The following is a 17,674-nucleotide window of genomic DNA, read 5'->3' on the forward strand; positions in this document are numbered from 1 at the left end:
AAGACTCGACGAATCTGCTGGTTTGGATACCTCAAACTTTAGAGCCAACCTCATATAGAAAAACCGTAATAGCCCAACTTAGTTAGAGTTAAACTTTAGATATTACCCTTATAAATTATCGTTGAGATTTATTGATATCATGTGATACTGACTATTTCTTTTCTTTTGTTTGCATGTCATTTTGCATTTACGAAGGTATCGATTCACGGTCAGTTTCTAAGTTAGGAAGTTTTATTATGGCGAACGGACTTCTTGATAGAGTGGAGGGCAACGCCGATGTTTATAGATGGTCAGAGCAAACGCAGCTAGAAAAGGGAGACAGTATAACTATGGGATATGTGTCTGAGCTATCAGATTATACTCGTATTAGTGTCACACAGAATAATCTCTAAGAGCTTAAGGAAATTTGGGATCAGTGGGGCAATGAAACCAAGCAGTTATTCTACGATAATTACGGAGATTTACCTTACTTGCTCGATATTCAGGTAAATGAGCACTTGTTCAGAGCCCTTGGTCAGTTTTGGAACCCGGCGTACAGTTGTTTCACTTTTGGGGAAGTAGACTTTGTACCTACCATGGAGGAGTACACTGCTTTACTTCGTTGTCCCAGGTTTCAGAGTGATAGGATCTATTCTCGAGCTGTTTGTGTCCCTACCTTTTGGAAGAAATTAATGACCATTACGGGGATGAGCGAGCAGTGGATCACGGCCAGAATTAAAGAAAAGGGTGAGTGCAAGTGCATTTCATGGGACGCTTTGAAAGATCTGATTTTGACACACCCCAATGAGACGAAGAAGGTAGACGTTTTTACCTTAAGTTTGTATGGACTAATGGTTTTCCCTAGGGCTTTGGGATATGTGGATGAGGCAACCACAGATCTTTTTCATCGACTCGGTAAAAGGGTCACTTCCGTCCCTGCGATTTGGCGGAGAAATTCAGGTCCTTAGGTGCATGTAGGAGGGCTGGTGCAGGCAAGTTTATAGGGTGTGCTCAGTTACTTTTAGCTTGGTTCTATAGTCACTTTCGATTGATTGATGGGATTGTTTGTCGGGTTTTCTTTGAGAACTATTCCCCGTTGAAAGATATAGTAGCATCATCTAAGAAAGTGGATGTACCAGAAGAGAATTGGATAGCATTACTTCAGAATCTTCAGTCGAAGGATGTTGAGTGGAGAGCTCCATAGATGGTTCCTGGTGAGATACTTTATCGATGCGGCAGCTTTGATTGGGTTCCCCTGTTGGGAATTTGGGGTGCCATTGGTTATACCCCTTTGCTCGTACTAAGGCAGCATGGATTGAGACAGTTCATACTAGCGACTCATGGGTTGGCTTAAAGTGAGTTTGTATACAGAGGAGCCGATTACAAGAGGAAGGTTAGCGAGGTTTCTAGTGCTTGGAACAAGAATTGTCGATTGAAGGGAGTGGCCATTAATCCTACTACGACACCGGAATATGTCGAGTGGAGGGGTAGAAGGATTAACGATAATATCCCTATGGCAAAAATAGAAGAAGTTCGACCAATGGAGGAATATCTACAAGTGATACCCTCGGAGCTTGATATCATGAAGCAAGAATTTAAGAGAAAGAATTTGGAACTCGAAAAGAAGATAGAAAAGCTTGAGGAGGAGAAGATGTACCTGAGTCTAGATGTTGACCTGCAAAAGAAGGAGGTTGAAAAATTTAGGAAAGAAAAAAGGAAGGTTGAGGAAGAACAAGATGATTTAAAAGAGGAGTATAAGAAGGCACAAGTATCTTTAAAGCGAGTGGGGTTAGGAAGGTCTTCGGAACAGTGGCAGAAAGAAGTTCAAGTGGAAAAAGCTAGAGCCAAGTATTGGGAGAGGAAATTCCAAGAGATGCGGTCGCATAATTTGGCATTAGAAGAAGAGAATAAAGGGTTGAAGACCAAGGTAACTAAGCTTGGAAGATCCCTTTGTTGGCATCGAAACCATAATCCTACGGTCGAGTTAAAGGAGCTAAAAAGTAAGGTTGAATATTTGGAAGTGGCATTACATGATAGTGAACTTCGGATTGAGCAGCTCGAGGCGCAAGAAGATTGTATAAAAAGAGAGCTCCATCAAGTTAAAAGTCAAGTCAGAGACAATGATTACATTATTGGGGAGGCTATAGCCCAGATCCGAGAGATTGCTGAATATGTTCGAGACTTAGCAGTACGAGCTGATGCATTGAGTATGATGTATGAGTCAGTGTCTGATAAAGGTCGAGAGTTAGCCCTTTTATTGGATAAAATTAAAACTTTGGGCAATAGGGAAAAGGCGTATGTGTAATCCATTTGTATGTAAAGATATTCTTTTTCTAAATAAAGTTTTCTAAATGAGATTGAATCGAGATCGATGCCTTTTGCATTCATGCATCTGCATTACATCACATCATATGTATTCAAAGTTATAGAAAGACCCTAATTAGTTAAAGTTTACTTCCGAAGGTAGATAAGAAAATCTGGAAATCACACATCCTTACGACACTCGCACTAAAACTAAGAGTATGGATCAAAGGTTCGAACAATTGCAAAAGGATATGCAAGACCAATTGTAAGAGTAGTTGGCCAAAATGCAAAATGACATAAGGGAGCATTGCCAGGAAAGGGACTAGGAAGCCAGTTGCAAGGAGGGGTTCAAATCCCAAAACTGATTGAGAACAAAGATCGCTTTGGTTTGAGCTTCAAGCCAGACCATAAACACCTGAGGCAAGAGATTGAGAAACGCCAAGCGAGAAGAAAGACGCGTTTGATCAGAGGAGAATTGAAGTGGGAACCGATGACATTCCCATCTATATCCAAATCCTTTAAGTCAGGAGGGTTACTAGTAGAAGAAAGTCATCAGATTAATGCTGTACACAATGAGGGATTGGAGCAAGGAAGCCTCGAGGGCATTCGCCCTTATGAACAGGGGCTCTCTGAACAATTGGACTGCGGAGGACCTTCTTGTAGTCTTTAGGAATTTTTCAAAGTAATTCTCGAAACATGCTTGTTACTCTAGGGCCTAGGAGTAGTAAGATTGCGTTTGTGAAAAAGGCTTATAATCATCTATTATTATTTTAATAAAACATAACTTTATTATCAATTTGGACGAATATGGTTTCTTTTTTATCAATCAATATTTCGTTAAACTTTCGCAATTCTCATTCTTTCATTCATAGCACATAAACAATCATTCTTTGATTCATTCATTCTGTGTATATTCTTTCATACCCCCACAGGTCCCTAGATATCAATGATATGAGTACTGATACCGCAACTCCTGATTTCTCTTGTGAGCAAGACATGTGTTTAGAGGAATCTCAGGATTTTGAAGATGTTCAAGATTGTGATGTGTCTCCTGATCTGTTAAGAATGGTAAAACAGGAGGAAAATGAATTATGCCGCATGAGAAAGAGGCAATAGAAAATGTAGCCTTAGAGGAAGGGAAGGAGTTGAAAATTGGAACACTGATTACCGAGGACACAAGGCATGGTCCGGTTGAGTTATTTTGAGAGTTCAAGGATATATTCGCATGGTCATATCAAGATATGCCCGGATTGAGTACCGACATTGTAGCACATCGTCTTCCGATAAAACAGGATTGCAAACCAATCCAACAGAAGTTGCAGAGAATGCGACCAAACATTGTTCTAAAAATAAAAGATGAGGTTAAGAAGCAGTTCAATGCAGGATTCTTACAATAGGTCAAGTACTTCGAATGGGTAGCTAATATTGTGCCGGTCCCTAAGAAGGACGGGAAGGTACGAATGTGTGTTGATTACAGAGATCTGGATAAAGCTAGCCCAAAAGACAACTTTCCTTTGCCGCACATCGACACTTTGGTAGACAACACGGCGAGACATTCGTTGTTTTCCTTTATGGATGGTTTCTCGGGGTACAATCAGATAAAGATGCATCCAGAGGACATGGATAAAACCACCTTCATAACCTTGTGGGGCACTTTTTGCTTCAAAGTAATGCTGTTTGGACTGAAGAACGCAGGGGCAACCTACCAGCGGGCCATGGTGAACTTGTTTCACGACATAATGCATAGGGACATTGAAGTATATGTTGATGACATGATGGCTAAGTCCCGAACAGAGAAAGAGCATATTGAAGTTTTGAGAAGACTATTCTTGAGGTTGAGGAAGTTTCAGTTGAGGCTCAATCCGGCAAAGTACACCTTCAGAGCTAGATCGGGAAAGCTATTAGGTTTCGTAGTCACTGAAAAGGGAATAGAAGTTGATTCAGAAAAAGTCAGAGCAATACGAGAATTACCTCCACCACAAACTCAAAAAGAAGTTCGAGGATTCCTAGGAAGGTTAAATTACATCGCTCGGTTCATTTCACAACTAACTAAGAAATGTGATCCTATCTTTTGCCTCCTCAGAAAGCACAATCAAGGTACTTGGGATGAGGAGTGCCAGAATGCTTTTGAAAAGGTCAAGCAGTATTTGTTGAATGCTCCGACATTATCTCCACCTAGCCCAGATAAACTGTTGATACTGTACTTGTCAGTGTTCAATAATTCTATGGGATGTGTGCTTGGTCAGTATGACGAGTCAGGGAAAAAGGAGAAGGCAATTTATTATCTCAGTAAGAAATTCACTAACTGTGAAATGAGATATCCACCAATTGAAAAGTTGTGTTGTGTGCTGATTTGGACAACTCAGAGATTAAGACAATACATGCTATACCATACCACTTGGCTCATCTCAAAGCTTGATCCATTGAAATACATGATGGAGTCAACAGCTCTAAATGGGAGAATGGCGAGATGGCAAATTTTGCTTTCAGAGTTTGATATAGTCTTTATAAATCAAAAGGCTATAAAAGGAAGTGCGGTAGCAGACTTCTTGGCCAGTAGGGCTCTAGAGGATTATGAGCTATTGAACTTTGATTTTCCAAATGAGGAGTTAATGTGTATAGCAATGATCGAAGATTCTCCTTGGAAGCTAAATTTTGATGGGGCTTCTAATACAGTCGGAAATGGAATTGGGGCAGTCTTGGTATCCCCGAATGGCGATCATTACCCGTTTACGTGCAAGTTGGACTTTAATTGCCCGAACAATATGGCTGAGTATGAAGCATGCATCATGGGACTTCAAGCAGCTATAGAGCGAGGTATAAAAACCTTAGAAGTATATGAAGATTCTGCGTTGGTAATTTATCAGCTTAGAGGTGAATGGGAGACAAGGGACCCTAAATTGATCAATTATCGAAAGGTAGTTTTGGGGTTACTTGAGGAGTTCAATGACATCACCTTCAATTATCTCCCACGAGACGAAAATCAGATGGCAGATGCTTTAGCAACCTTGGCCTCAATGATTAAGGTTAATAAAGAGGAAAAGATGAGACCAATTCAAATGAGTGTCTACGAGGCTCTAGCTCATTGTTGTAACATTGAGAAGGAAGAAAAGGATGATAACCCTTGGTATCAGGATATATTACGATATGTGAAAGATCGTAAATACCCTGAACAGGCCAATGAAAATGACAAACGAACTTTGAAAAGGTTAGCTTGCGACTATGTCTTGGACGGGGATATCCTGTAAAAGAGAAGGAAAGACCAAGTACTTTTGAGATGCGTCGATGCTGTGGAAGCTAAGCTAATTTTAGAAGAAGTTCATGAAGGTGTATGTGGGATGCATGCAAATGGATTCACGATGGCAAGGCAAATCATGAGGTTTGGCTATTATTGGGCCACTATGGAAGGGGACTGTATCAACTATACCAAGAAATGCCATAAGTGTCAGATTTATGGGAACAAAATTCATATACCACCTTCACCTTTGCATGTTATGACTTCTCCATGGCCCTTCTCTATGTAGGGCATGGATGTCATTGGACCAATATCACCGAAAGCTTCGAATGGACATCGGTTTATCTTCGTGGTAATTGACTACTTTATAAAATGGGTAGAGGCCGCTTCTTATGCGAATGCTACTAAGTCAGCTGTGAGTCAATACTTGAAGAAGGAGATCATTTGTCGGTATAGAATGCCTGAGAAGATCATATCCGACAATGCATTGAACTTAAACAACAAAAAGATAGCAGAGGTTTGCGACCAGTTCAAGATCAAGCATCACAATTCTTCTCCCTATCGTCCAAAAATGAATGGGGCAGTGGAGGCCACCAATAAGAACATTAAGAAAATAGTGGGGAAGATGACTGAGACTTATAGAGATTGGCATTAGAAGTTAATGTTTGCACTCCTGGCCTATCGAACATCTGTCAGAACCTCTACTGGGGCAACCCCATTCTCGTTAATTTATGGGATGGAAGCAGTGTTACCTATTGAAGTAGAAATACCTTCTCTTCGAATTTTGACGGAGATAAGGTTAGATGAAGCTGAATGGGTTTAATCCCGATATGACCAATTGAACTTGATTGAGGAAAAGAGGCTAAGAGCCATTCGACATGGTCAGATGTATCAGAAGCGAATGATGCGAGCTTATGATAAGAAAGTTTGACCAAGATAATTCCACGAGGGAGACCTTGTACTGAAAAAGATCCTTCCTATTCAAAAAGACTTTAGGGGGAAATGGATGCCGAATTGGGAGGGGCCGTATGTCATGAAGAAAGCTTTCTCTGGCGGTGCATTGATCTTAACGAAAATGGATGGGAAAAGTTTACCCAACCCAGTGAACTCAGACTCAGTTAAAAAATACTTTGTCTAAAGGAGAAGAGAATCCAATGTGAAAACCAATAAAGGGCGCATTGAGGTTTCGAAAATAAAAAAAAAGAAGAAAGAAAAAAGAGGAAAAAAGAGAAAAATGGAGAGGCCATGGTGAAAACCCGCAAAGGGCGCCTTGTGACCAAAGGGGTTTTGAGTTGAAAACCCGAAAGGGCGACTCAAATTTTGAACTTGTTCAACAAAGAACGAAGAACGTTGCATACTGGGGCATCGACAGAGTTCTTTGAATCTTCTAAACATATGCCTTCATGAAGTTGATGTATAAACGCTCAAGCGACGATATCTAAGGCATCTAGTTTTTGGCCTGTTTGCTATCTTTAGATTTTTTTTCCTTCTCAAAGATAGGCTTTCAGATTAATTTCCTTTGTATTTTTTTGATAATTCATTCAAATCCAATTATTCTTAGAGATTTATTTATCTTCCATTATTCTTTAAGTATGTTGCATTGAAATAATGATAGATGAACTAAATATGTTCACAAACGAAGTTTTGCGCATTACTCTGGAATTTCTAGATAATACAAGAAACTAAAACAGGACAATTGTTCGAGAAATTCACATAAGTAAGGGATGAAGGAACTCGAGGAATTTCTTTCTTCCAGTCCAATAGGAAAATAGACAAAACCAACGATTCAATTCTAAGGAAAGATTATCTTACAGACATCCTCAGTGGATCGTAGCATTTGAGGAAGTGTACAGGCCTAAAGGCTGTGCAAGAATAATACTTTGAGAAAAGAAAAGACAAATGAAGGAATGAGTGGTGATGTCTAGGATAGAGGTCATGTTCACAACATTTTTCATCATAACATGCTTAATTAGGAACATTTGACTCACTTCGATCATAGCATCCTAATCATCAGGCATAATCATTCTACAGGTTATCAAAGACGACGCGCCTTAATCCCCTAAGCAGTAGGGTAATAGGCCACAACATAGCAAATCTGGCTGAAGCAAGATCCAAGATGGTTTGGCATCCTTGTACTTACAAGGAACAAATCGAAGACATAGCTGATTTGGCTTTCACGTGCTTATGATGAAGCAAATCTAAGATGATTTGACATCTCTATATTGTCAGAGAACAAATCAAAATTTGCCGTCTCCATATTCGATGGAGAGCAGACACATAGCAGATCTGGCCTTCAGATTGTTTATACTGAAGCAGATCCAAGATGATTTGGCATCCTTGTGCTTACAAGGAACAAATAGAAGACATAGCTGATTTGGCTTTCACGTGCTTACGATGAAGCAAATCTAAGATGATTTGGCATCTCTGTATTGTCAGAGAACAAATCAAAGTTTGGCGTCTCCATATTCGACGGAGAGCAGACACATAGCAGATCTGGCCTTCAGATGTTTATACTGAATCAGATCCAAAATGATTTGGCATCCTTGTGTTTACAAGAAACAAATCGAAATCATAGCTGATTTAGCTTTCACGTGCTTACGCTGAAGCAAGTCTAAGATGATTTGGCCTTTCTGTATTGTCAGAGAACAAATCGAAGTTTGGCATCTCCATATTCGATGGAGGGCAGACACATAACAGATCTAACCTTCAGATGATTAGACTAAAGCAAATCCAAGATGGTTTGGTATCCTTGGGCTTACAAGGAGCAAATCGAAGACATAGCTGATTTGGTTTTTGCGTGCTTATGCTGAAGCAAACCTAAGATGATTTGGCATCTCTGTATTGTCAGAGGACAAATCGAAGAAGCAGATTTGGCGCCTCTGTGTTCGACGGAGAGTAGATCGAAGATATCAACATGATAGTCATAAGTTTACAAGAAGTAGATTTAAAGCCATGATTTGATAAGACCGGTCGAATTTGGTCTTTCTAAATCTTTGCTCGATTCCCGTCACACAGCAATGAGTAAAGATGGGTAGCTGTAATAACCCAAATTTGACCGGGCCTTAAAACCAAAAACTTAAAATAAATAAATAAATGTTTATTTATTTAAACAGTCTATATACAGAGGCCCAAAATCAGAACTACCCAACAGACCCATTTACACATTACCCCTAATAAACCTATTAGCCCCTAAAACCCCTAACCCGATTACAAAACTTAAGTGGCCCAATTGGCCCAAACTTTTACACTGAGGCAGGAAACCCTAGGGTTTCTGCCTTTCCCTCCTAGCGCTGAAACATCTTCTAGAAGATTCGGGGAGCGTTTGTCCAGCTCCCGAATCAAGGCCATCAATGCGTTGTCCAGAAGCCTGTCTCCCTCACGTCTGTCCAACTCCTGAATCAAGGCCGGATCGACTCTGTTCCAGCGACCTTTCGCTGCCGAGATTGTTGCTCCTGTAGCAATCCTGGCCTTGGATTGTGCCACCACTGGCGCTCTAGCATTCATCACGCCAGCGAATCACCGAGATCCTCGCGGTTACCTACAAAAAGGGAAAGAAAACACAACAGAAAAGGAAATAGATAGGAGAAAAAGAAATCAAAGATTTCTTTCTAAATGTAAACAGTTCATAGAGGGCTATAAAAGCCTCTTCACAAATCTGTACAAAGGACCGGATTTTGAGAGAAAAAATACACTTACACATATTTATAAAGGAGAAGTTCAAGCATTTTCTTTCAAAAAGGTGATTCGAGTTTTTTATTATTCTGCTATTTATTCAACGAATATACAAATCGATCTTTAGTAAAGAATTAATAGTATTATGAAAAAGGAAGAGGTTACCTGCGATTTTCTTGAAAGAATGAGGGTTTTTAACCCAACGACCACCGAGTGTGGTGGTGCGTGAGCGCGTGAGAAGACTGGGGACGGAGGTTCGGCAGAACCTCAAGGCCGGACGCCCAGATCCTCTTTCAGAGGATTTCTTTCCTTTTTTTAAAAAAAAAGCCCTGACTAAAATGATTTTAAAAGCTAAAATCAGGGTTTATATAACCCTACCAAAACGGTGTCGTTTTGCTTAATTCAATAAGCACTAAAACGGCACTGTATCATGCAGAGGATCCGCGTGTTGACCCGATTACTCGGGGAGGATCTGCGTGTTTCCGTAGAGTGGGTTAATTGCTCAGTTGGTCCTCTCGTAATTTTAATCTTTATAATTTCATTTTATTATTATTTTAATTCGGCCCTAATCTCTTATATTTACTTCAATTTAGTCCTAATGGCCATTAAAATTTATTCTAAGGAACAACGCCGATTTCTGGGATTAGGGCAAATTGCCCAGTGAGTCTTCTAAATTTAACGCGCATTTCAAATCAGGCCCAGGATTTTTATTATTTTGCAAATTAGCCTTAGATTTTCTAATTAAATTTAATTTTAATCCTTTTTATATTTTAATTTACTTCAAATACTTTATATATTTTTTTAAATATTAGTTATATATTACTATTATTATCCATTATTTTTTATTATCATATATTTTATCTATAAATTATATTATATTATATATTTTATTTTATATATTTCTTTATATATTTTTTAAAATTGTATTATTATTTACTAAATTTATAAATGGTAAATAAATTTTAAAAAAATATTAATAAATAATAGTATATATTATCCTTAGTTATAATAGAATTTATGTTCCATTTATATATTACACCTTTTCTTTATTTATATATTTTATATATGTATATTATTTATTTTATAATATTCTTATGAAAATTACTCATATCCTATTTATTGTTTTATATTTTACCTATAATATGGGCAATACATTATATATATTTTTAAATTCTATTATATGTTATATTTTATATACTATGTTTCTATATGTAAAATATTTGTTACTTTATTATTATTATACGTATACCATATTATATTTTATTATAATTATTTATGAATTTTTATTACATACTATATTTTTATTATTCAATATTCCTTATAATATCTATCTTTCTTATATATTTTTATTATATATTATTTATTTTGTTATACTAATTATTTTACCATATTTTATATGCAAAATACTTATTATATTCTTATCATTTTATATTATATTTCCTTATATTTTATTCATATTATATTATTATATATAACTTATTTTAAACATTTTTAATTTATATTTTAGGTATTTTTTATCAATAATTACTCACTTTATTTTATATTTTAATATATATACATTATATTATGTCAATATATTAGATGTTGGTCTCATAATTTTATTAAATGTTGAGTGCTTGACTTATTATTATTTTTATTGTATTTTTTTATATATGTGTCAAATTGTATATCATGCATCATTTTTATTATCAATATGTTTAAATATATGATGAATTACATGTTTATATGTTTTTACCTATTCTTCTTAAATATATATCGTGTTTTATGCATATTTTACTTATTTAAAATTTGTCATGTTTCTTATATGTATATGTTAGTTATTGTGCTTTTATTTACCTATTACTATAACATGTTATCCCGTATGTTATGTTAATATGCTCCTTCATGCATCGATCTAAAAAACGAGACTTTAAAGTTTTCAAAAATAAAGGCAATACTTGGTGTTTGGAAATTTCGAGAAAAGTAGTGCCCTAACTTATTGGGTTGCAACTTTTCTCGTTGAGTTCGAATAGTCAAGCACCCTTCTAAGTTTTTAAGGTTTTCTAAGTGCAAGCAACTGTCTCGAAATTTCAAGGCGTTGTGTCCTAACTTACTAGATATGACGTTTCGTTGTTTCGAGATAGGGACTTCCAACAAGGCTAACTTAGTGTCAGATATCTTAAAAATATTATGTCCTAAGTTATTGGATGTAATATTTTGATTTATTTGATACAATTGAACCCTAATTTTCAAAATCAAAAATATAAAAAGAGGATTGCATCTCAAAATTTTTAAATTTCCGACATTATAGACACTTGATAATCAATTAGGTACCAATTTTTGAGCGTTACGAGGGTGCTAACCCTTCCTCGTACGTAACCAACTCCCGAATCCGTTTTCTCGACTTTCGTAGACCAAAATTAATGTTTTAAAACAAAACATTTTATAAGGTGATCCAATCACACCTAAAAAGATTGGTGGCGACTCCCGTTTTTGTTTTTCTTAAAGTCGATTCCCGTTTTCAAAACTCGATTTTAAAAATGGTTTCGACAAATGGTGGATGGACTCAGTTACTCATAAGAATTTTGAGATTTTGCACTATTCATTTTTGGACATTAAACCTGAACTTGGCTAAGAACTTCAAGATTGTCAAATTATTTTAAAATATTTGCAAATGAGATTTTTATAACAACATTAGATTTAAAATTGAATAAAAGAATAACTAAAACAAACCGATGTTTTCATAAACAAGATTAAATAGATATTGGTTTTTGAAACAGAACAAACTAATGGGCCATTTGACGTTATGTTTGATCATGAAATAAAAGATTTTAAAAAAGTGACTTTTACCAACTCTAGCAAAAAGTTTCGATACTTGATCAAATAAACGGTTTCCAAAATAAACAAAAAGCCAAATTCGTATCGATACTGATTGATAATATTTTATAAATTTCACAATTGGAAAAATGCCTAAATTGTATTGATACTTAAATAAGTATTAATACTTTTCTAATTGGTATCGATACCCTTTACAAAACTCAAATTCTTTTATGAAGGGGTTTCTGACTTTTTTCGAAAATTGAATGTTTCACTGGGTCATTTCAGTGGCTAGTGTGACCTCTATAATTCTGTCATAACACCTAGGTTGGTTTGGGGAGGTTATACAAGCACAACGTTCAAGTACATTGGAAATAAAAAAAACCAAAGAATTACATATCAAGAAAGCAACATGAACATGTTAGTGAAAACTAGATCATATCGAAAAAAAATGCTTAGAATTGAACACGAAATTGATGAAGGTCTAATCCTAAATACTTTGTCACTCTACTTATGATTAAATTATCGAATAAATCTTTTTAATTATATTTTAAGGTAAACTATACAATTAGTCACTTCATTTTCGTAAATTTTCATTTTGGTTATTAAAAGTGAAAATTTTCAAATATAGCCTTGTTATTAGATAGTTTTATTTGTTTTAGTCACTCATCGTTAGTTTGTTTTCATGTTTTAGTTACTCGTCATTAATTTGGCCAACAACAATGTTATTGTACACTCATTTTAGTCACCCAACTTTAATAAGTTTTCCTTTTGGTCTCCCATTTTATCTTTTTAATTTATTTTACTATTTTTCCTTTTTCTAAGAATTAATTTTAGTTTGTTTACTAGTAAAAAGGGAAAATCTAGGGTTTTATAAGGAATTATAGAGTTTTTATAGGGAAAACCTAGGTGTAGAGTGTGCCTCACATTTCAAATGAAATAGAGTTGACGTCATGACGAGGAAGAGTCGTCGTCTCGATGACACAACTAGGATGTCCCAACAAGAAGTAACGCCACATCCTGATGATGCAATGATGGATGCCCCAATGAGTGAATGAGACGTTAGGACGTGGCGACATGTTTCCCACTCAACCGAATTTCTTCTTTTTGTTAAACTCGGTTATATTTTCCCAATCTAACTCTGATTATTCAATGGATGTTTTAATAATATTTGTACACAAAATTCAGCATATAAATAAGCCTCTTAGCAACCCTAGATAGTTTAGAATAACAACAACAAAATTAAGGGAGAGTTTGTGAGAATTTTAGGGAATATTTGTATTTCGGGTTCAAGGTTATTTGTTTCTCCATCTTGTACTTACCTTTTCAATTTTTGTCGTTTTAGTAAATTTTTTTCCCGTGGTTTTTATCCTCTTCAAAGGGGTTTTTCACATAAATATTTGTCTAATTTTCTCCATTTTCATTTGTGTTCGTTGCATATTTCGGCTTCGACCCAACAAACTGGTATCAAAATTTGGTTCATTTTTCGCATTCAACTCGTTCAGATATTGCAATGAGGTACGATATCAAGAAGTTCAATGGGATTACAAATATAAGCTTGTGACAAGTTCGGATGATAACAATTCTAGTTCAGAACAGTCTGAAAAAGGTCATTGTAGGGAAAAAGCCCACGAATTGCAAATCTGACAGAGTGCGAGGAACTTGATGAGAAGGCACTGTTAACTATTCAGTTGTGGCTCACTAATAATGTATTGCAGGAGGTACTTTTAAAGAAGAAGATGAAAACCCTATGGAGGAAATTGGAAGCCCTTTACATGACAAAGTCTCTCACAAATATCTTAGTGTTAAAACAATGATTATACATATTTCAAATGATAGAAGGTGAGTCTATTAAAGCTCACATAAGTGAATTTGTCACTCTCCTTAATGACCTAAAGAATGTTGAACCCAACATAGAAGACGAATATCAGACTATGCTATTACTTTGTTCCTTGCCCTTTTCATACAAAATTTTTAGAGAAACTCTGATTTATAGTAAGGAGATACTCTCATTTAAATATGCGAAAGAAAATCTTTTGAGTAAAGATAAACTCGACAATGAGTTAGGCTCAAAGAACAAGTTAGATAGGCAAGTCTCGATTTTGGTTGTTAGATAAAGGCAACAATCTGAGGATTTGGGTCAAAGAAGATCAAGAGCAAGATCTAAGTCAAGGAACCATGACAAGGAATGTGACTATTGTAAAAAAAAAGTCACATAAAAAATGAATGTTGTAACAGCCCATTTTCAATGAAATTAGAATAGTGGTTCCAGGACCAAAAATTCAAAGAGAAAATTATTATTTTTATTATTTTAATGTCTACGGAATGTTAGTAGGGTCGTATTAAAATCTCATTAAGAAATTTTAACGTTTGCATGTTTAATTAAGTGAAAAAGACTAAATCATAAAAGGTGCAAAAGTAGAGTTCTATAAGTTAAAGGTATCAATTAGCTATGAAATTTTAAAATAAGGGGTTTTATATGGTAATTAGACCATTATTATTATTAGCGGACAAGATGGGCATGAAATTGATGTTTTAATTAGTTTGAATTAAAGGTTAGTAAAGTAATTTAATAAATAAATAAAGTAAAATAAAGAAACAAAAGGTATCATCTTTGAAAAACATTTTTCCCCACTGAAAATAAGGAAGAAACCTCCATTGTTGCATCTTGAATATTCGGCTAGCGTTGTCCATTGCATGTATGTGTTATTTTGTCTCATTTTTAATGGAAGGATAGCCTTTGTAGCGAACCTCTAAAAGGATAGCATTTGTGGGGAACCTCTGAAAAGGAAGCCCTCTTGGTAAAATTTGAAAGAAAGAAATGGCGAACTCTGAAAGAAAGAAATGGTAAACACTGAAAAAAGAGCACTCGTCGTGGACTTAAAGACGAGTAAACTAGGAATAGTTCATGTTACCCTTAAATGGAAACAAGGAAGTCAGTAAGTGTTAACCAATTTCATACAGGTCTCGTGTTAAGGCATAAGGTTCATACGCGAATAGGGCCTTAAAGGTACTAAAGAAAAGGAAATAGTTCAGAGAAAGGAATGGTAACTGATACGTGTAAAGGAACAAGAAATGGAATAATTAAACACTCGAAAACCAAGTGAATGACAAGATAGTTAAATGAATCCCATGGATTCAATGTGCTAATAAAATTCAGGTAAATGTTAAGTTCTCGTGAATTTATCACTTTGTTTTATGTCATAGGTAAGCCTATTTGAGACTACGTTAGGGCTACACTGAAGTAGTGGCGAGTTGGTCTACTATGCATACAGAGCAGGTATGGTTGGCATGATCAAGCCCGATATACATAAGGCAAATAGGCTATAAGATTTGTTTATGGGCCTTATATATGAAATCTCTTGTACATTAACCGTAAATAGCACTTGTGTATGTAATGAAATTTTGGCGGGCAAAACATGATAGTAACTACCCACAATATAATTATTTGTATTGAAATATATTGTAAGAAGTTGAGGCAGGTGAAAATTTGTATGAGAAATTTTTAGCTTAAGTCTGTAATTGTTTTCTAACACTCAAGATCCAGATGTACGAATCGGATCGGGTTGAGGGCGTTACATGGCCTGAAGTATTTTTCTTGGTAGTGGTATAAGAAGTTCGATTCCTTCATGTTAGATATTGGTTTCGTTCAAAATAGAAATGATAGTTGTGTTCATTTACAACATTTAGATGATGGATCATTTATTTATTTGCTGGTTTTAGTTAATGATATGTTAATTGCAGTTAAGGATCCATCTAAAACTGAATGACTTAAAACCATATTTAACTAAAAGTTTAAAATGAAGGATGTTGGTGCAGCTAAAAAAATTTTGAAAGATGAAAATTTCGAGAGATCGACAATCTAGAAACTTATTTCTATCACAACAAAAATACATCGAAAGGATTCTTGAGCGATTTGGAATGCAAGATTCTAAACCAGTTAGTACTCCTTTAGCTGCCTACTTCAGACTTTCAAATTTAGATTCACCACAAACCGAAGATGAAGAAAGGTACATGTCCTCGATTCCCTTTTCTAGTGCAGTCGAAAGCCTAATGTATGCTATGATTTGTACTCATTCCAATATTTCACATGTTGTTAGTGTAATAAGTAAATATATGGTCATACTTAGTAAATTACAGTAGCAAGCTGTGAAGTGGATTCTAAGATAATTAAGAGAGACTTGCAGTATTTGTTTGGAAATCAGAAGATGTTCAGAAGGTCTAGTCAGGATTTAGATTATGCCGGATACCTAGACAAAAGAAGATCTCTCACAAGTTATATATTCACCTTCTAAAATAACACTATTAGTTGGAAAGCCACCCTTCACAAAGGCTGAATATATGACTATCATAGAGGCTTTAAAAGAGGCCATGTAACACCCTTCACCCGTATTCAACGCTAGAATAGGGTTACGGAGCATTATCGAACTTATTAAACAATTAAACAAACATTTCTCATACATTTTTAAATTCCAAGAAAACATCAATCGAAGTCATTCACATTGTCCCTAATACGAGCCTACGAGGCCCAAAACATGCATTCAGGGTGGTTCGGGACTAAACCGATAACTCAGGAAATTTTCAAAAAACTTAGCAAATTTTACAAAATACAAGGGACACACGCCCGTGTGGCCAACCGTGTGTCTCACACGGCCAAAGACATGTCTGTGTCACAAGCCATGTGGACATTCAAAATAGAATCACATGGCAGTGTCCCAGCCCGTGTCCGACCCCATGTAACTCTCTGACTTAGGTCACACGGCCAACACACAAGCCCGTATGGCTAGCTCGTGTACCCTAAGAAATGGCCACAACGCTTATGTGCCAGGTCATGTGCTAGGCCATGCCAAACCTGTAGGGTATACTAACTTATGCTACACAGCCAAGTCACACGCCCGTGTGCTAGGCCGTGTGGAGCATACTGACTTGATTTTTAATTCAACACCAGGGGACACACGGCCATGTAACATGACTATGTGCCACACACGGTTGAGACACACGCCCATGTCTCTGCCCGTGTAGACAAAAATAGGCTATTTACCAAGCCATTTTGCCTCCAAAAATTTGTATACACCTATACCAAACCAATTGACACCAAAACAAGGCATAATTAGGCATTCAATCAACCTCAACCAAACATTTTTCATACCATTTCCAACACCTACATTTACAATGCATACAATCTCAAAATGTGCTATCCAATTTCATACCAAATTTCACTTTCTCAAATCATCAATATGGTCATTTTCTAAACATGTATTATTTTGCCTATATTCACTAGCATACCAACATTTAAAACTCAACCATTTGACATCCACAATACCTATATTCAACAGGCATCACATATCTATCATCAAACTCACAACACAAGCCATATGCATAAATAGGTACATAATCAAACCAACCAAATTAAGCCAACTCTCATGGCTATATACAAAACCAAACTTTTAATAATTACAAGCCATTTCAAGTGACTAAATTCATTAACAAAACATGTGCCAAATTGACCAAAGTCCCTATACATGCCATATAATCAAAATACTTAAGTTCAAAAGTACCAAAGTGATAGTTGGATACTGTGATAAAGTTTTCGATGATTTCCGAACCCGAGCTAGCTTTGATTTTACTATAAAACACGGAAAAATAAACAATGTAAGCTATAAAACTTAGTAAGCTCGTATGAAATAA

The 17,674-nt window shown here is 35.9% G+C and overlaps 1 protein-coding gene across 1 annotated transcript; it reads left to right on the forward strand.

Moving 5' to 3' along the window:
* Positions 1–1,183: 1,183 nt before the first annotated feature.
* LOC107956418 (paramyosin-like) lies at positions 1,184–2,284 on the forward strand. Its single transcript, XM_041074192.1, has 2 exons — positions 1,184–1,302; positions 1,351–2,284. Exons 1-2 carry the CDS (start codon positions 1,184–1,186, stop codon positions 2,282–2,284), a joined length of 1,053 nt encoding a protein of 350 aa, XP_040930126.1.
* Positions 2,285–17,674: the final 15,390 nt, after the last annotated feature.

This window comes from Gossypium hirsutum, chromosome A07, assembly GCF_007990345.1.
Source record: "Gossypium hirsutum isolate 1008001.06 chromosome A07, Gossypium_hirsutum_v2.1, whole genome shotgun sequence".
Lineage (NCBI taxonomy): Eukaryota > Viridiplantae > Streptophyta > Magnoliopsida > Malvales > Malvaceae > Gossypium > Gossypium hirsutum.